At 45.1% G+C, this 20,239-nt stretch overlaps 1 protein-coding gene across 3 annotated transcripts in view; it reads left to right on the top strand.

The window, feature by feature from the left end:
- ANXA6 (annexin A6) overlaps positions 1-16,512 on the top strand; it is a 66,895-nt gene extending 50,383 nt beyond the window's left edge. For 2 of the 3 annotated variants that reach the window (XM_049874092.1, XM_049874094.1), the window contains 6 exons: positions 6,136-6,153; positions 6,922-7,015; positions 8,183-8,278; positions 12,208-12,266; positions 13,286-13,408; positions 16,096-16,512. In XM_049874092.1, the coding sequence (XP_049730049.1) occupies positions 6,136-6,153; positions 6,922-7,015; positions 8,183-8,278; positions 12,208-12,266; positions 13,286-13,408; positions 16,096-16,155 (450 nt within the window). In that variant the 3' untranslated portion in view covers positions 16,156-16,512. The remainder of the gene's footprint in view (positions 1-6,135; positions 6,154-6,921; positions 7,016-8,182; positions 8,279-12,207; positions 12,267-13,285; positions 13,409-16,095) is intronic. The other variant, XM_049874093.1, reaches the window with a different exon arrangement.
- Positions 16,513-20,239: the final 3,727 nt, after the last annotated feature.

The raw sequence follows: 20,239 nt of genomic DNA, 5'->3' as shown, positions 1-20,239 counted from the left end.
GTATGGGATTTTACCTGCATTGTGGGCTAGCCTGGGAACCCAGCCACCAGATGGCACAATTCACTCATTAATTCGACAGATATTTATTAACTATTACTATGAGCAGCCTCATTGTGCTGTTGAGGGTCAGTAAACCTGGATTCCTCCTGAGATCTCACCCCAGATACATCCTCCACCCCCAAATTCATCTTTCAGGGTCTGCTTCAGCTTGATGCCTGGTCTGTGCTTCCACTTGCCGCTAGAGGGGGGACAGTGGTGGGTCGCACAGGCAGCTGCTCTGCAAGAGAGAGAAGGGGAGAGAGAGAACGGGGTGGAAACAACTAAGGGACCCTTGAGCCAGAGCCCTGCCCAACTCAGATGCTTCTCTGGGTTTATAGATGCTAGACTTGATCCTGGTGTGGATCCATTTTCTTAAAACTATTTTGTTTCACAAGTAATACGTATTCTGATACAGAAACTTTAGAAAATAATAACAAGCAAAAAAAAAAAAAAAATCCACAACCTACTAGTAATAGCTGTTGTTAATGTTTTGGTATATTTTATCCTAGTTGCTTTTCTATGTATATATAAAAATAGGTTCCTATTTATAATATTTAAAAAATATATATACTGTAAATATTGTTGCATATTATTTTTCAGAATCAATAACATCATTTAACACCTATATACTATTCCGTATATGAATTTACCATAGTTTATTTAACCAGCCCTCTTCCGTGCAGCCAACCCTTTTATCACATTCATGATTACTTCCTTAGGATAGATTCCTAGAGGTAGATTATGAATATTGGGTCAAAATGCGTACAAAAATCCAACGCGTTTGATATGCAGAGTCAAGTTGCCCTGTCAGAAGAACAATACAAAACTGTTCTTGGCCATGTTTGTTTGTTTTACACCACCTTATTTGCAGACCGTCACCTTGGACATCTGGGACAGCCTCAAGCTCATGGAAATCTGGATCTGTTACTAATAAGCTAAAAAACTAACTCATTGCTGTCAAGTTGATTCCAACTCATAATGACCCTATAAGACAGAGTAGAACTGCTCCATAGAGTTGCCAAGGAGCGCCTGGTGGATTTGAACTGCCAACATTTTGGTTAGCAGCCGTAGCACTTAACCACTATGCCACCAGGGTTTCCCTGTTATTAATAGGGCTGAATATATGCCCCTATCGACTGACAGTCCTGGTTTTCACCTGTTGCCCCAGGATAATTGTTAGTAGCTTCTCCTTTAACTTTTAGCGTTCCAGTCTGAGCAATAAATAATATAGACATCTTAGTTATTACAGATAGTCCCTGGGGGGTGCAAATGGTTAACACACTCGGTTACTAACCGAGTCCCTCTAGATTTGCCTCTTCTGGACATTTCAAATGAGTGGAATCATACAATATGTGGTCTTTTGTGACTGTGCTTCACTTACCATATTGTTTTCAAGGGTCATCCATGTTGTTGCATGCATCAGTATGTCATTCCTTTTTATTGCCCGATAATATTCCATTGTACGGATACACTACATTTTTTTTATCCGTTTATCAGTTGATGGACATTTAAGTGCTTTACACTTTTTTTGCTCTTGTGAATATTGTGCTATGAACATCCGTATACAACTTTTTGTGATGATGTATGTTTTCATTTCTCTTCGGAATACACATAGGAGTGGAATTTCTGGGTCATATGGTAACCCTTATAGTTTAATGTTTTGAGGAATTGCCCAGATTAATTTTTTTTTATTGTGTTTTAGATGAAAGTTTACAGAACAAACTAGCTTCTCATTAAAGAGTTAGTACACATATTGTTTTACAACATTGCTTAACAACCCCACGACATGTCAACACTCTCGTCTTGACCTTGGATTCCCCATTACCAGCTCTCCTGTCCATTCCCGCCTTCAGTCCTCGCCCCTGGGCTGGTGTGCCCATTTAGTCTCATTTTGTTTTATGGGCCTGTCTAATCTTTGGCTGAAGGGTGAACCTCGGGAGTGACTTCATCACTGAGTGAAAAGGGTGTCTAGGGGCCATATTCTTGGGGTTTCTCCAGTTTCTGTCAGGCCAGTAAGTCCAGTCTTTTTTTGTGAGTAAGAATTTTGTTCTACATTTTTTCCAGGTCTATCCAGCATATCAGTGGTGGCAGCCAGGCACCATCTGGTTATACTGGAATCAACCTGGCGGAGACCGTGGTAGTTGTGGTCCATTAGTCCTTTGGATTAATCTTTTCCTTGTATCTTTAGTTTTCTTCATTCTCCCCTGCTCCCAAAGGGGTGAGAACAGTGGAGTATCACAGACTTTTAAGACCCCAGATGCTACTCACCAAAGTAGAATGTAGAACATTTTCTTTGTAAACTATGTTGTGCCAATTGAGCTAGATGTTCCCCGAGACCATGGTCCCCGCAGCCCTCAGCCCAGCAATTCGGTCCCTCAGGGAGTTTGGATGTGTCTATGGAGCTTCCATGACCTTTCCTTGTACAAGTTGTGCCGGCTTCCCCAGTATTGTGTACTGTCTTACCCTTCACCAAAGTTACCACTTATCTATTGTCTAATTAGTGGTTTTCCACTCCCATCCCCTCCCATCCTTCGTAATCATCAAAGATTGTTTCTTTTGTGTGTAAGCTTTTTCATAAGTTTTTATAGTAGTGGTCTCATACAGTGTTTGCCCTTTCGTGACTGACTTATTTCACCCAGCATGATGCCCTCCAGATTCATCCATGTTGTGAGATGTTTTGCAGATTCATCGTTGCTCTTCACTGCTGCGTAGCACTCCATTGTGTGTTATGTACCATTGTCTGTTTATCCATTCATCTAGGTTGTTTCCATCTTTTTGCTATCGTGAACAGTGCTACAGTGACCATGGGTGTGCATATGTCTATTAACGTGACTCTTTTTTCTCTAGGATATATTCCTAGGAGTGGGATTGCTGGATCATACGGTAGTTCTATTTCTAGCTTTCTGAGGAAGCACCATATCCTTTTCCAAAATGGTCGTATCATTTTGCATTCCCACCAGCAGTGCATAAGAGTACTAATCTCCTCGAAACCTCTCCAACATTTATTATTTTCTGTTTTTTTGATTTGTGCCAGTAATGCCGGGGTGAGATTTTATCTCCTTGTGGCTTCGATTTACATTTCTCTACCGGCTAGTCATCGTGAGCATTTCCTCATGTGTCTTTTAGCAGCTTCGGTGTCTTCTTTGGTGAAGTGTCTGTTCATTTCCTTTGTCCAGTTTTTAATTGGATTATTTGTCTTTTTGTTGTAGAGGTGTTGGATTTTCCTGTAGGTTTTAGAGATTAGATCTTTGTCTAATTTGTAATAACCAAAATTTTTTCCCAGTCTGTAGGTTCTTTTTTTTTAATCTTTTGGCGAAGTCTTTGTATGAGCCTAAGTGTTTAATTTTTGAAGATCTCGGTTATCTAGCTTATATTCTGGAGTTTGTGTGTTGTTAGTTATGGTTTGTATCCTGTTAATGCCATGTATTAGGGTCTCTAGCATTGATCCTATTTTTTTCTTCTATGATCTTTATAGTTTTTGGCTTTGTATTCAAGTCATTGATCCATTTTTAATTAGTTTTTGTATATGGTGTGAGGTATGGGTCCTGTTTCATTTTTTTGCAGCTGGACGTCCAGTTTTGCCAGCACCATTTGTTAAAAAGACTGTCTTTTCCCCGTTTGATGGACTTTGGGCCCTTGTTGAAGATCAGGTGACCATAGATGGATGGATTTACATCTCAGTTCTCAATTTTGTTCCATTGATCAGTGTATCTGTCGTACCAGCACCAGGCTGCTTTGACTACTGTAGCTGTATAGTAGGTCCAGATTAATTTTTGCATGGAGTAGCTAGACTACTAAGGAAGAGCTTCTGAATATTTTAGTACCCCACTTTTTTTTTAATGTTACAGATATTATTGTCCTAAAGATGCTTTGAAAAAACAAATATGTCTGGGGTCCTCTGCTCCAAATCAATGAATAATGTTTGGCACTTTAGGTTTTTTTTTTTTTTTTTTAAAGAAAAAAAAAAAAATGTTTTAACCTTTTTTATTTTGGTGGTAAATATTTAGGTAACAAAACATTTGCCATTTCAACAGTCTTCACGTGTACAGTTCAGTGACGTGAAATACCATGTTCTTACACAAATAAAATGTACCTTCTACATCTGTTTGCCAACCTTGCCCTCTCTCCATGAGGTATTTTCATAAGTGGGCTACGCTAAGTTTTTTGTTTTTTTTTTTTACAGCAACATGTAAAAAAATAGGCAAGCAATGCTTATGAAAATTCCTCGCAGGGTGAAGGCATCCTCCTCCAATGAACGTAGAAGGTGTGCATTATTTGCATAAAAATGTGACATATTCATTATGTTGTTCAACCATCACTGTTAGCCATTCCCAGATTTTTCCATCACCATTAACAGAAACCCAGTATCTCCCAAGCGTTGGGTCTTCCCTTCCTGTTTTATTTTTTAAACATCTCCCCTCATTTTTTTTTTTCAAATAATGCTAGGTTGTTTTTAAGATAGAAAAGTGTAAATAAAAACCAAAAGCAGCCCATAATTTTAATAGCCCTGAATGCTATTTGACATTAACGTAAAAAGTGAAAAATAAAATAATGCATTCGCATGTTAAGAAAATGTAAACAAAATCTTTTGGATAAAATAAAATACAAATGTTTTTCCTCACAGTCTCTCTCCCCAAAGGTAACAACTGTCAATGATTTCTTGACTATCCCTCTAGAAAATTCTTTATGAGTTTCCCAATAAGCATGTAACAGTGAGTGTATGTTCATCTTTTTTTTTTCTTTTTAATCTAAATAAAAGGGACTCTCTTACACATGAAAACCTTATGGCGCACAGCTCTACTCTGAAACACTTGAGGTTGCCATGAGTCAGAATCAACGGCAACTGGCTTAGCTTGCCTATATATAACATATTATACTTTTTTACTTAAACAGAATCTGTCTCCATATCAGCACATGTAGATCGAGCTCATTGTCTTTAACAGCTGCATGGATTTCCATTGATAGGGTGAACCACAGTCTTTTTACAAGTCGTCTACCAGTAGTGGGTCCCAATTTTTTGCTATTACACAAAGTGCGGCAGTGAACACCTTGTATATATCTTGGAACACTTTTGCCAGTATATCGCTAGGGCATATTCTTAGCAATACAACTGCTTGATCAAACAGTATATGCATTTAAAATTTTAATAGACATTGCCAGTTGACACAGTACAAAGCAGAAGGTTTCCACACAGAAGGTGGTCGTGATATTTACAAAGAGATTGGTTTCAGTCTGTCTGGTAGAAAATGTAGTCAGCAGAGGTTCTGGAAGAAGGGCAAAGGCAAAACTCAGCCTGTGGTACGTCAGGGCTGGCTCCATTTTCTTCCCAAGCACCCCAAGCCACAGCTGCCTGCCTAACAATACTGTCCTAACAGAATTTCGTGCTCTGCATAATGCAACAATTAAAATTAAACCTTGGAAAATGATTCTGCTTAGCTGTGCGACCCCAGGCGGGTCACCTTCTCTCCAGACTTCAGCTTTCCCGTCTGTGACACGAGGGGTCAGATGACAGTCTCCTGAGGACCCTCCCAGCTCTGAACACGCTAGTGGGTATACAGAATTTCACACTTGTTGCGTTTTAACTTCTCAGTAACTCTGTAGGGAAGTGAGAGGGATGATTTCTCCTAGTGTTGCTGGTGTGGGGTAGATTTCCTGGTTCCTGTATCCTTCCCTCATCCCTCAGGTCAGTACCTTTGTAGGCACTCTCAGACCTGTCCTCCATTATGACCTCTGACCCAAAAGATTGGGGAAGGTGTTTTTCCCTCTTCCCTGTCCCACATGATGGTCTCGAGTTTTCTCCAGGGCCTCTTGGTGGTGCAATGGTTAAGAGTTCAGCTGCTAACCAAAGGATCTGCAGTTCAAATCCACCAGCTGCTCCTTGGAAAGCCTATGGGGCAGTTTTACTCTGTCCTATAGGGTCGCTATGAGTTGGAATCAATTTGATGGCTATGGGTTTGGCTTTTTTGGTTTCTTGGGGTCTCTGCCACCCTGAGCCAGGCCCCCTCGCCCTGCACCCCAGCCCCCACAGCCAACCTTGCCAGGCCTCTTCTGACTCTTGCCTTCCCCTCTCTCCTCCTCTCTCTGCCCTACTCTCAGGTGGCTGCTGAGATCTTGGTGAGTGTCCTCTTCATGTGGATTTTAACTCTTCCTCTGAGGGAAGTCTAGCTGTGCCTCTGGGCTGAGTGGGGCAGAATCAGGCAGTGATTTGGGGGTTTGCTCTGTGTGTTCTCTCTCTTCCCTTCAGAGCCCTGTAAGGACCCTGCTGGGTAAGAAATGGGCTTGGCAAGTGTTTCTTAAACGTAATCCTTTCACCTTTGGTGCGAATTGTACTACAAACTACCAGCTACTTAATATTTCTCTTTAAATTGACTCACTTTCTTTTTAAACTTAAAATAAGTTTATTTTAAAGGGAAATTTATTATCAGTGTAAACAGAACTAATAGCTGGCTAGAAGATAATGGAATAGATAGATAGATTAGATCAGATTGATAGAGAGATAGATAGATGACAGAGAGATAGAGAAATATATGTGGTGTGTTAAGGCATGTCTGCCTATTTTCCGCACTTGGGAAAACACTGGCTAAGCCAATTTTCCTTCCATACGTGCGTATACACACTTCCCGGGGGGCATTCAGAGAAGTTTGAGCATGGAAGGAGCACTCCAGGTCTCATACCCGGTGTCTCTTGGGCCTGAGCCCAGGGTGGAAGTGCCCAGGGCTGAGCTCGTCTGTGTCAGTCCACAGGGCCCCGGGAATGGAGAGGGGAATGTGGGGGCTAGGCAAGGAAGAAGGGGCCAGTCTCAGCCCAGGCAAAGATACTAGAGTGAGTAATAACCATGGCTTTCTTGTATCTTCCCTTCCAAATCCTAACCTGGCTCTACAGGAAATAGCAGACACGTCCAGTGGAGACAAAACTTCATTGGAGACGCGTTTCATGACCATTTTGTGCACCCGTAGCTATTCGCACCTCCGGAGAGGTGAGGCCTGGCCCCTTCCCCTTCCCAGTTCAGCAGAAAGATCTCCAGATTGGATGAGACCCTCTCAACTCTGGACAAGAGGAGCCAAGTGCCCACACACCTACCCTTGCCCAACAGTGGAGTATTGTGGCTGGTGGGGACTCAGGGGCCCTGGGTTCAAGTCCTGGCTCCAACTCATCACGTGGCCTCTGCCAACTACCTTCACCTCAAAGGCCAATCTTACATGCTGAGAGCGGCTGCCTAGAGTGCTGTGTTAAGACAACTCTAAGTTCTGTGTCATAATCCGTTAGTGATGTCTGCCAGGGGCAAGGAAATGAGGGGCGGAGATAGCATCAGGATCACATACACAGGCTACCACATGTACAGTCACACCTGCATGTAGTGGCCTTGACATGAGATGATCATGAAGTGCCCTTTCCACTAAGACATTGACATTTTAACACGCACTTACCTGGCACTTTTCAGTAAAATGCTTAAGATGCTTTAGCATAAAGTGGCTAAAAGCGTGGACTTAGGAGCTGGATGGTTTGATTCGAATCCCTCACTTACAAGGTGTGCAATCTTGGGCACCTTACTGTACCTCTCTGCCTTAATTCCTTTATCTGTAAATTGGAATTTTAGTTCCTACCTCACAAGGTTGTGAGGATACAAAATATGTAACACACATGAAGCACTTAGCACCGTGCCTGACACATAGTAAGTTCTTCCTCAGTGCTATCGTTATGATTATTTACATTAACCTCTATCCCCACTTGACAAAGAGGAGGAGGAGGTCTAGACAGGGATAGGGGTTCCCCCAAGGTCACTCAGTGAGCTGGGCAGAGCTGTGACTGGGACCCATGCTCCTTCTGCTGCCCCAGCCTGGGTTCCTAGAGCATGTCCAAGGCTCCGGGGCAGGTGGCCAGGCTGGGTTGGAGGTGGGGATCTCTGTCTTGGTACAGATTTGGCCCTGAGCCTGAGGCAGCCTTAAGGTCAGGACTTCCCCCTCATAATGACCCCACTCAGTGCAAGTAGACCTGGGCTGAGGCCATACCTGCTGCCCCTTTCCACTTTTCAGGGGCACAGCCCATGGGTGGAGCTGGGTGGAATATGGGAGGAGTGATCTTCCCCCCACCACACCCCTGAGCTGGAGCTCACCCCCCAAATCTGGGGCTTCTCTTGGGCTAGTCTTCCAGGAGTTCGTCAAGATGACCAACTATGATATAGAGCACACCATCAAGAAGGAGATGTCTGGGGACGTTAGGGACGCGTTTGTGGCCATTGGTAAGTAACAGGACCAAGGGGGAGGGGCTTGGAGGCCAAGGGAAAGGGCTGGGGCACTGGGAACTTGGCCAGACTTCCTGGAAGAGTGTAGCATCAGTAGCTTCCTAAGCTAGTAAGTAGTCCTGGGGAATGAATACTGCCACAGACAGTTCCAGGCGTCCTGCCAAAAGTGTGATTATCAGAGAGTATCCTGAGAACTTGTTCCAGGCTACAAAACGTAGTCAGAAAATGGCTATTCCAGGGAAAGTAACAAGAAAGGTGGTGGCACGCAGGGTAGGGGGTATAGTGTCGTCAGCAACCAGAGTGTGTACACACACACACACACACACACACACACACACACACACATGCACGTACGCAGTCTCCACCTCCCAGAACCTGGATCTCTTTGGTTACTCTTTTCTTGCATAATTTGGGTTCTTGAATTTAAGAAAGTCTTTTCCCTTTTGGATCTCTATTTCCCCATGTGTAAAAAGGGCTCAGCCAATGGGAGCAAGGTTAAACTTGTTGTTTTTATTAGTATTAATTATTATCCATATCTTACTGTAAAATACAGCTTTTACATTGATTTTTTAAAAAATCTTACCAGGGTGTGATAATGGAAGATGGAAGGTTTTTACCTAACTGCCATCAGTTATAAGATGCATCCTGATTTTAAAGATGTTAAAATATTACGAAAGGTGTTTTAAAATAGATGAACCCAAACCCCCTGCTGTCAAGTGATTCTAACTCGTAGTAACCTTATAAGATAGAGTAGAACCACCACAGAGGGTTTTCAAGACTGTAAATCTTTATGGAAGCAGACCGCCACATCTTTCTCCTGTGGAGCGGCTCTTGGGTTCGAACTGCAGATCTTTCAGTCAGCAGCCAAGCGCTTAGCCACTGTGCCACCAGAGCTCCGTCCATTAAATGGTAAATAATCATAATAATAATACCTCTCTTTCATCTAATAAGGAACCCAGGAAAAGATTTATAGTCTTGGAAACTTATGGACAGATCTACTCTGTCCTATAGGGTTGCTATGAGTTGGAATCAACTTGATGGCCGTGGGTTTGGTTGGTTTTAGTTACCATCTAGGAGGCAATGTGTATAGTGGTAAAAAGTACAGAATCTGGGTTGAATCCCTGCTCTTCACTTACTAGCTATATGTCCTTAGGGCAGTTACAAAAACCATGTGCCTCAGTTTCCCCTTCTGTAAAAACGGAGATAATAATTGTGTCCATACCATGGGGTGGTTTTTGTAAGGTCTACATGAGTTAATTATACATAAATCACTTAGAACAGTCCTGGCGTATGGTGCGCACTAGATAAATGTTAGCTTTCATTATCCCGTCCCGTCAGGCCTTGTGGTAAGTTATTTGCATGCAGCTTTGGTTGACTCCTCACCTGATGCTATTATTCTCACATTTTACAAAGGAGGGCACTGAAGTTCAGGGAGATGAAGTACCAGTGGTGGAGCCAAGACTCACACCAGAGGCTGAGAGTCCAAAGTTCATGCTTTTGATCACTAGCGTAATGACTAGAGTAATCAGTAATCACTAGAGTAACTCAGATCTTACCCGCTTTGTGTTTCTCCCGCTTCCTTCTCTCCTGACTTGAATGTGTACACAAACACGCACTAACACACACATGCACACCCTTCACCACCATCACACCATGCCATCCATGGAAGATGGAAGGTTTTCACATAATTGCCATCAATTATAAGATGCATCCTGATTTCAAAGATGTTAAAATGTAGGAAAAAGTGTTCTAGATTAGATGAACCCATCTAATCTAAGTGTGTGTGTGTGTGTGTGTGGGATGGATGGGCTCCAATTTCTTGGAAGGCTTGTAGGGTTGGTTACAAAGGAGGGACATTTTTTTTGCTGTCTGCTCCTTAACTGTCTGGTTAAGCCCCAGGCTTGGAGTCAGAAGAGGCTTCCTGGAGGAGGTGGCCTGACTGGATACATGAACATCAAACACAGCCTTGCAGGATGGGATGGGATTTGTGAGTAAAGTAGTAGAGGGGGCATAGGAAACACATCCATGGTGGGAGGACAAAAGGCACAAAGGGACTTGCAGTATATTGGGAGAACAGGGAGTAAGGGAGATGAGGTAGCAGAGGGAGGCAGGAGCCTTGACTTTCAGGCTAAGGAGGTTGGGATGTATTTGGGGAGGTAGTAAGAAGCTACATAAGGAGCTAGGGAAGGGAGATGCATGATGTGGTCTCTCCTGTGGGGTTCCCGAGCCTGTCACAGGCCACCACAGTGTCTCCTACATGACCGTGTCCTCAGGATGAGCAGCCCTGGCCTCATCCTCTGCCCTCCTCATGGAAATACTTTTATATCCAGAGTCAGTCTGCCTTTCTTATAGCTGTGCCTGGCCGCTCCTTCCTGAGCTGCCTGAGATGCCCTCATCTGTGCTTTGGAGCCTTGAAATCAAGCACCTGATGAGGGCTAGAGAGCCCTAGGCCTGGAGAAAGCCTGGGGTTGGTACATCCAGGTAGACATTACCTGGGGCAGGGGGCCAGGGGCTGCCAGTATGACAGGAAACCCTATGAGGCAGTTCTGCTCTGTCCTATAGGATCTCTGTGAGTCTTTGCCCTCCTCCTAGAAATACTTTTGTATCCTTCACCCTTCACCACCATCACACCATGCCGTCCAGTCTACCTTTCTTTTAGTTGTGCCTGGCCGCTCCTCCCTGAGCTGCCTGAGACACTCTCATCTGTGCTTTGTAGGCTTGAAATCAAGCACCTGATGAGGGCTGGAGAACTCCAGGCCTGGAAAAAGGCTGGGGTTGGTACAACCAGGTAGACATTACCTGGGGCAGGGGGCCAGGGACTGCCAGTATGTCAGGAGTGTACAGGAAACCCTATGGGGCAGTTCCGCTCTGTCCTATAGGATCTCTGTGAGTCTTTGCCCTCCTCCTAGAAATACTTTTGTATCCTTCACCCTTCACCACCATCACACCATGCCATCCAGTCTACCTTTCTTATAGTTGTGCCTGGCCGCTCCTCCCTGAGCTGCCTGAGACACCCTCATCTGTGCTTTGTAGCCTTGAAATCAAGCACCTGATGAGGGCTAGAGAACTCCAGGCCTGGAGAAAGGCTGGGGTTGGTACAACGAGGTAGACATTACCTGGGGCAGAGGGCCAGGGGCTGCCAGTGTGACAGGAGTGTACAGGAAACCCTATGGGGCAGTTCCGCTCTGTCCTGTAGGATCTCTGTGAGTCGAAATCAACTTGATGGCAGTGAGTTTGGATTTTTGGTTTTTGGTACAGGTCCTGGGGCGACACTCAGCCCCAGCGGTTGTTGTGGTGCTTTAAATGACGCCAAACCAGTGGTTCGGATTTGGTTCCCTTAGGTGATCAACCGCCTTGGCTTGCATGGGGCTTTTAGTTCTAAAATCAGGAAAGCCCCAGGCAAACTGGGAGAAATTGGTCATCTACCACCAGAGTTCCCTGGAGGGCAAGTTAAAACACCGATGCAGCACTTCTGGGGTGAGGTGTGAGAATGTGCGCGTTTCTAACAAGTGCCCAGGTGATGCTGATGCTGCTGGTCCGGGGACCACACTTTGAGAACCACTGCTCTAAGTAGCTCTTGAATCTGAGCCTTTAGGGTGGAGCCGAAGAACCTGCATTTCAAACAAGCTTCTCCAGTGATTCTGATGCACTTTGAACTTGAGTTCCTGAGGGGTTTATTCCTTTTGAATCCACTACTAATCTTGGTCAGCTGCAAGCACCTTGCAGGTGCAACCAAGTGAGAGCCAGGCCTTCAAGGGAGGAGGCCTTGGAAGGGGGAGGGAAGATGTAGCCCCTGAGGATGACCCTGGAGTTGACAGTGATTCGTGGGCCCCGGTTAGGGGAGAGGAGATTGGGGGTGGGATAGCCCAGCGTCTGGGTGCTTATCCTCTGACAAGTTCCCTGCACCTTCTTCCTCTTTCTGCCAGTTCAAAGTGTCAAGAACAAGCCTCTCTTCTTTGCTGACAAACTTTACAAATCCATGAAGGTAAGAAAACTCACTTGTTTTTTCCTTTCCCTTCAAACGCTTCCGTACACACAGACACAGATGCCTCCACCCCCAGATCAGCACAGTGGTTGTTGTTTCCACTCACTTGATACTAATCAGTACCTGGCCTGTGTCTGGTCAGGATGATTCTGCCTCCAGGGGACATTTAACAATATCTGGACACATTTTTGGTTGTCACGACTTGGGGTTGCTACTGGCATCTGGTAGGTAGAGGCCAGGGATGCTGCTAAACATCCTACGATACACACGGGACAGCCTCCTACAACAAAGAATTATCTGGCCCCAAATTCCAAGGCTAAGAAACATTGCCCAGGGACCCAGGGCTGAGTAGGACAGCCCCTGCCCTCTCAGAGCTCACATTCTGGCAAGGACACAGTGTCTTCTATGACAAAAAATCATAAAAGGCAGCAGGTGCTCAGCTCTGGGACCAGCTCTGCTCTTATTGAAAACTGGGGCCACATTGGCCACCCACTCAGCCCAGCAACCAGAGTCTCAGCTGCTGACAGAGCCCAGGCTGGCTGTTTGGTGGAAATAAGCCTGAGACCTCAAATATGACAACCATTTGTAAATCACTCATCAGGTGCCAAGCCCTGTGCTGATGGCTTCACTTCTCTGAACACAGTTGACCTGTGGCAATCCTTTGAAGTAGTTGTAGTGTCCTCATTTTATAAAGGAAGAGACTGAGGGCTAGGTACATTAGAAATTTGCCCACGCTCACATGGTTCTTAAGTGCCAGAGCTGGGACTTGAACCCAGCTCTCATTCCAAAGCTGGTGTTCCTAACTCCCCAGGGCAGAGATGGGCCCTTCCTGCTTTTCTGTCTGGCCAGTCCTAAGCCCTGGGGAGTTTTGGTCAGGACTGCTTGTGAAAAACAGAGGTGGAACATCCAACCCTAGTTTTAAAGGACAAAGGGAAGAGAGCCAGATGGACACCCACTATTTCTGGCCTGACTGGGCTCTGTCTCCCTGCCCATCTCTCTCTCACATCCTGCTCCACCAGGGCGCCGGCACGGATGAGAAGACCCTCACCAGGATCATGGTCTCCCGGAGTGAGATTGACCTGCTGAACATCCGGCGGGAGTTCATTGAGAAATATGACAAATCTCTTCACCAAGCCATCGAGGTAAGGGGAGTGCTGGGCTGGGGAGGAGCTAGAGGGCAGTGGGTAGGAGGTGAGTGTCAGGTCCCTGACATAAGATTAGAAACCTTTTTCATTCACATATTCTTTTTCTCAATGGGAGTTTCCTCTTAGAATAGCCAGGATATTGCCAAATGATAGGAGACTTGCCTGTTTACCAAAGTAAATTTGGACCAAAGGTTTAAACCTAAGATTTGAACTTACAACAGGGGCAAGATAAAAATTTGAGAATGGTTTTTTAATAAGCTGGGAATGTGGCAGGCTTTTTTACTCAAGACACAAAATCATAAAAAGATTGACTATAATTAAAAAATTTCTAATAGACAAATTAAAAATTTCTGCAAGGTAATTCTGTAAACAAAGCCAAAAGATACAATAAGTTAGCAAAAAACATGCAAAGGGCTAGCTTCCTTGCTATATGGTATTATTGGTTGCCATGGAGACCAACTGGCGCTGACACCATGTGACTCCAGATTAGAGGGCCCCCATGTGACCCCAAATTGGAGGATATGAATGTATCCTTCACACACACAAAAAAGAAGTACAAGTGTGGGGTTTTTTTTTTTTTTAACATAAAACATGACTTACTCTTATTTATAGTTAAAGATAAAAATCCAAAACCAAACCCAGTGCTGTCGAGTCGATTCCCACTCATAGCAACCTATAGGACAGAGTAGAACTGCCCTACAAAGTTTCCAAGGAGCACCTGGCGGATTCCAACTGCTGACCTCTTGGTTAGCAGCCGTAGCACTCAACCACTACACCACCAGGGCTTCCCATAGTTAAAGATACATAGATTAAAACAAAAGCCCCCCCTCCTTTTGAAAATAACTTCATTGGAGTATAATTTATAAATTTTGCCTTTTTGAAATAACTGCATGGAATATAGTTCCATGAAATTCACCTGCTTTCAAATCATAACATTACATTTACATATCTTAAAATTTATGTAAGGTATATGATAATTTTTAGTACATTTACCAGGTTGTGCAACTATCATCACGTTCCAGTTTTAGCCTATTTTCATCACCCCTCTAAGGTCCCTCATGTTCATTTATCTGTTCCCACTCCCACCCCCAGCAACCACTAATCTATTTGCCTATTCTGGACATTTCACAGAAATGGAATCATACAATATGTGACCTGTATGCTTGACTTCCACTTATGGAGCCCTCTTTTTTTTGGTCTGTGAGATTGGTCAGGATCTAAAAGTGTAATACTATGCTTGGCTGGCAAGACAATAGGGAAACAGGCAACGTCACCCAGACTTGGTGATAATGTATATTGGTAGCCCATCTTCACGGGGTAATTCAACAGTTTTGAAAACTGAAAGTGCATTCATTTTGACTTACGGTTCTACTTGTAGGAACTTATTCTACAGACATAGCCATACGTGTTCCCAAAGACATGTAAGAGAACATTTATGCCAGCATTGTTTGTAGTAGCAAAAGATTGGAAATCCTCCATACAGAGCCAATTAAATAAATTGTAGTTCCTCCATATGATAGAATATTATGCATCCATGAAAAAAGTATGAGTCTCTGTGTGCTGATTTAGACTCTTCTCTAAGTCCAAAAAGTATAACCCAGTGCAGTATGAATGATATGTGTCCATACATGTAGAGAAGGAACACAACATACACATGTGTATTTGTCTGTGCACAGAATATCACCAGAAAACCATGTAAGAAACTAGGTACCATGGCTAACTCTTGATTTGAGGAACTAGGAGCCAGGAATGGGAAGGAAATTTTTACAGTGTAATCTTCCCTTTGGTTTGAATTGTTTATAATGAACATTTATTATAAAAAAAAAAATTATGTATGTATAAATTATAGGGGAAACCCTGGTGGTGTAGTGGTTAAGTGCTACCGCTGCTAACCAAAAGGTCAGCAGTTCGAATCCTCCAGGTACTCCTTGGAAACTCTACGGGGCAGTTCTACTCTGCCCTATAGGGTCGCTATGAGTTGGAATTGACTCGATGGCAGTGGGTTTGGTTTTTTGGTTTATAAATTATAGGATCCCCTCCAAAGGGAGGGAACATACCATATGGGAGTAAGTCTGGCCTCTTCCAGCCCTATATGTTGTGATAGACCATGAACACAGTGATGTTCATATAAATTCTTAGCAAGGGCCTGGTACCCGGTAAGCGCTCCATATGTGTACTCTAATAGGGAACCCTATAATACAATGTCGTAAAAGCCATGAGGGGTGTTAATAGAGTAGAAGGGGGACCAAGGGAGGTAGGAATTGACTCTGTTTGAGGCAAGAAGGAGGGCAGGAGCTGCACAGAGGAGAGAACATCTAATGGCACGTGGGATTTGGGGAGGTGCAGGAGGGCATGCTGGGCAGAAGACCTGGTAGGTATAAGGGTAGAGAGAGAAGCAAGATGCTCTGGGAAAGCAAGGGGGAAGGTGAAACTGCAGAGGTCTGCAGGGCCCAGATCACAAAAGGCCTTGAATGACAGGCTGAGAACTTAGACATTTTCCTGAGGGTAGTGAGGAGCCACAGAAGGGACATGGTGTTAGGAAGATCCCTGTGGCCTTTGTGTGACAGCTATGTTGGTGACTGAAGAAGCCCAAGGAGACATGCAGGCTGACAGGCAGCTGAGAAGAGTTGGCGTTAGGGCCATGCGATTGCTTTAACTCACTCTGCTCTCCCTGCCCCTGCCAGAGCGACACCTCCGGAGACTTCCTGAAAGCTTTGCTGGCTATCTGTGGCGGTGAGGACTAAGACCTCCAGCTTTGGTGGGCATCTCTGCTGAGAACAGTCAGCAGCCCCAGCCGCCATGACCAAGACTGATTGCTCCAGCTCCAGAGACTACGGAAGGGGCAGGGTTGGAGGGAAGGGGTTAGGGCTGGGTTCTCGTCTTCAGTTGGGGCTTAGGAAAGGCTCCCACCCCCACGGGCCACAGAGGGCCCAGCACGGTCACAATCCTGTCCATGTCTGATCGGCAGAAGAGCCGTAGCCACAGATACCGTCCACCCCCACTCCCCATCTGCTTCCTCAGCCTTTTCCCAGCTTCTGTCCCTCACCGCAGCCTTTGCCCTGGTTTAGGCTTTATGAAATCCAAAAACATATTGAGCCTTTCTCTGTAAAATGAGTGATGTGTGTGCTTTAAATGGTGAAGTGGCCAATGGTGGTAGGTTCCAGTTGAGTGTGCTGGGTGGGATGGGAGGAGTAAATGCCTTCAGGCAAACTGACAATTACCCCCACCCCCATTTTACCACCCACATCCATCTAGGTTGTGCCAGAGCACAGACTGGGAGTCAGGATACCTGAGTGCCAATTTGCATCTGCTACTCACTCATTCTTTGACCTTGGGACAGTCCCTCTCCCTCCCTGAGTCTATTTTCTTATCTATAAAATGAGAGAGTTGGACTAAAAGATCTTAGCTTTCCATTCCAGCATTGACATTCTAGGGTTTACCTTTAACTCATCCCCTTTTACACCTCTTCTCTCTTTAAAATTAAATAATAAAAAATAGACAGACACATAAACACATTTCCAGTGAGGGCCTCTGTCTTCCACTTAGAACCTGCAGCCTGGATTTTCTCCATTAGAGTGTGAGGTTGTTAAATCTGCCCAGGACTGAGTTGTAGCTTTAAACCCTTCCCGGGTGTTTCCTGGGAATCCTTAGCAGAGGCCAAGCTTGCAACAAGCCTGGGAAGGTGTACCCAGCCCTGCGCTGTGTCTCGGGGCCCCCTCTCCCCTCCAGCTGCTTGGACATTTCTGTGTGCCTTTTATCCATTACAACCCAACCCAAACTTCCTCTTTTGAACTCTTCAAGGGCACCAGATGCAATTGTGATCTGGGGAGGCCCCTGGAAAGTTTCCACTTCATGAAGGTCACTGATAAGCAAGTAGACTCAACTGAAATTTCTCTGTCTTCCCTTCCTCCAATTCTGCTTCTGGCTTGTGACTTGGGCCTAAAATTGTCCAGTGACTATGAGAAAGAGGGTGCCCGTTGGCTAAAAGTCTCTGCTTCCTGCTTGACTAAACAGTGCGTCGCAGTTGAGTGCGTGTTTCTTGCAGTAGCTGGGCAGAGAGCAGTGCCCAAGGAGTTGGAAGATTGCTAGTTCTGGTCTTGTGCTTCCCTCACTATGACCTGGGACAAGCCCTTGTCCTTGTTGGGTATAAATTTCTCCATTTGCACAGTGAGAGGTTGGACTCAACAATTTTGAAGAGACCTCTTTCCTCTCTGACATAATGAGTCTGAAGCTAAGAAAATTTACCTTGTCATGTCTTCTCCACTTCCTTCTCTCCTCCAGGCTGTGAGCCCAAACCCCCATGAAGGTCATCTGAGGGCTTTTTTGAGTACTTGCTCGATTCAATTTAACCATTACCAAAACATATTAACAAAATAGAAAAAAGCTTTGGAGCTGGACTCTTGCCACTAATTGTTTGACCATGAACATGTTAACCTCTCTAAGCCTCAGTTTCCTTATCTGGAAAATGGGTCTTCTAATTCTATCCACCTCATAGCCTTGTGGCACCCTGGTGGCATGGCAGTTAAGAGCTCTCCTGCTAACCAAAAGGTCAGCAATATGAATCCACCAACCACTCCTTGGAAACCCCATGGAGCAGTTCTACTCTGTCCTATAGGGTCACCATGAGTCGGAATCAACTGGGCGGCATACCACAACAAAAACATAGCCTTGTGGGGTAAAAATGAGAGGATGCGTGAAAGTACTTAGCACAATACCTGGCTGGGAGTCAGCTGTCGTCATCACCAGTAATACCCGACAGGTGATTCCCAAGATGACTTGTGAACTTTGTTTTCAAGAAGCCACTTGGCTGCCAAAAATGAGAGAGCCTTAAGGATGTGTAGCCAAGGGGAAAATGTTGGGCTGGGGGTAGAAAGGAAAGAGAGATGGATTCTGAAGGGATGGAAGTGGGAGGCTCCATGAGGCTGAGGGAGGCACACAGCACAGGACTAGAAACCAGGAATAATCATAGCTAAAATTGAGTACCTACGAAGTACCAGATGCTGTTCTAAACTCTCAGTGCATTTTCCACTAAATTTTCAGTTAAGGTGGGTCGTGTTCTGAGATTGGCCAATAGTAAGAGGGGAATCCTAAAGGCTTATGGATTGATTAAAAAGAGTTGACATCCAATTAGAGAGAACCTCTAATACCATGATTTTATCTTTAAACCCAGGGACAAGCCTTAGGAGGCTCTTGAGCAGGAGAGGCATGCATCTAGTGAGCTGTAAGAAAAACATGGAGGAAGGGTGGCCAATTGGGAGCCATTGCAACAATCTTAAGACCCAGCCTACAGGACAAACCACATTCCATCTGAGTGTCTCTCCTGCCAAGCTCTCTCCAAAACACCTTGTTAAAGGACACTGGAGATAGCTTCTGTGGCCAGAGTTCAACAGGGAGAAGTGGCAGGGGCTAAATTAAAACTAAAAGGAAAGAGAAAGCAGAAGCCCAAACCACTGCCGTCTCAAACTGGGAGAAAAGGAGGGCGGTTGTGATGTTCTGAATGTGGAAGGGGCCCTCAAAAATTCTCACCTCCCTCCCTCAGTTACAACTGTCACTTCCACAGAGGAAGCAACTGCCCCGGAGTCATAGCTAGTTAGTGGCAGAGATGAGTGGAGCCTAGAACTCTTGGATGGGGTCCAGTGCTCTGATGAGCACCCTGTACTGTCTCCTACATTGGTCTTTATTTCTCTCCCCCTTGAGGGTAGGCTTTGACCCCAGAGTCATCCTCTGGCTCCTCACTGCCTCCCCCCCCCACACACACACCGCCCCCTCGACATTAGCCATACATTTTCCCTTCAGGAAACCCTTTCCAGAAGCTCTGGGACTGTGATGAACCAGTCCTGGTCTTTGTGGTCACAAGGGAAATACCTGAAGGAAGTGGCCGGTTGGGAGGGGGGTTGCCCTTTTATCCAAGCAGAAAGCAGGTAGTTGGGAATCACTCTTGCCACGTTTCCTGCTGGTAGAGGGCAGTGTGGGAACTTTCGTCTTTTTAAAAATCCCTAGCATTTACTGTGTACCCAGTTGTGAGGGCAGTGAGTTGCCACCAGAGTAATCCCACAGGGGAGAAGCTTTGTCAGGGGTGGTGGCCTCCATTTTAATGAAGAAATTGAATCTCCTGGTGGTGAAATAAATTGCCTGAAGATAGAACCAACAGAGTGTGAATCGACTGAGCTGGAAATGACCTTAGAGATTATCCAAAACCAATGCTCTTGCTGATTTCTAGGCCTGTGCTATATGTCTCTCTTGGTCTCATGGAGCTTCCCCACTTCAATTCCTTCAGGATCCGTAGAGCTTTCCTTTCCACCAGAGAGCAGGATTGTGACCATGGGTATTAGCAAGTGCTAGATCCGGGGCTAGAATGCGCGTCTTCTGATTCCAGGCCTGTTCTCTCTGCTGATACTTCCTCCTCTACCTCCTGATGGCGGAAGCCAGACTGAGCTGAGAATGGGAGGGAGAAGTGTCAAGTTGCCCAACCCGAATTTCAGAACCTAGTAGCGGTAACTCAGCACTCTTAACTTGCCCCTCCACTCCCCACCAGACCTCGGGTTTCCCAGGGAGACTTCCCCCACTTGACAGTTGCAGTAGGCATTGGGAAATTCTGTTTACATAACCCAGCCTTTTACTCAGTTGTTAGATCTATGGAGTCAGACAGACCTGGATTTGAATCCCAGTCACCCACTTAGGAGTAGACAAGTCACTTGACCTCTCTCTGCCTCGATTTCTTCATCTGTAAGATGGAGATGACAATAATTTCTGCCTCACAGGGCTGTTGAGAAGATTAAATAAGCTCATGCATGTAAAGCTCAGAGCACACTGTCCAGAACATAGTAC

Source organism: Elephas maximus, chromosome 2, assembly GCF_024166365.1.
Source record: "Elephas maximus indicus isolate mEleMax1 chromosome 2, mEleMax1 primary haplotype, whole genome shotgun sequence".
Lineage (NCBI taxonomy): Eukaryota > Metazoa > Chordata > Mammalia > Proboscidea > Elephantidae > Elephas > Elephas maximus.
Note: the sequence above shows the minus strand (reverse complement) of the source record. Positions and strands in the feature narration are given on the sequence as shown.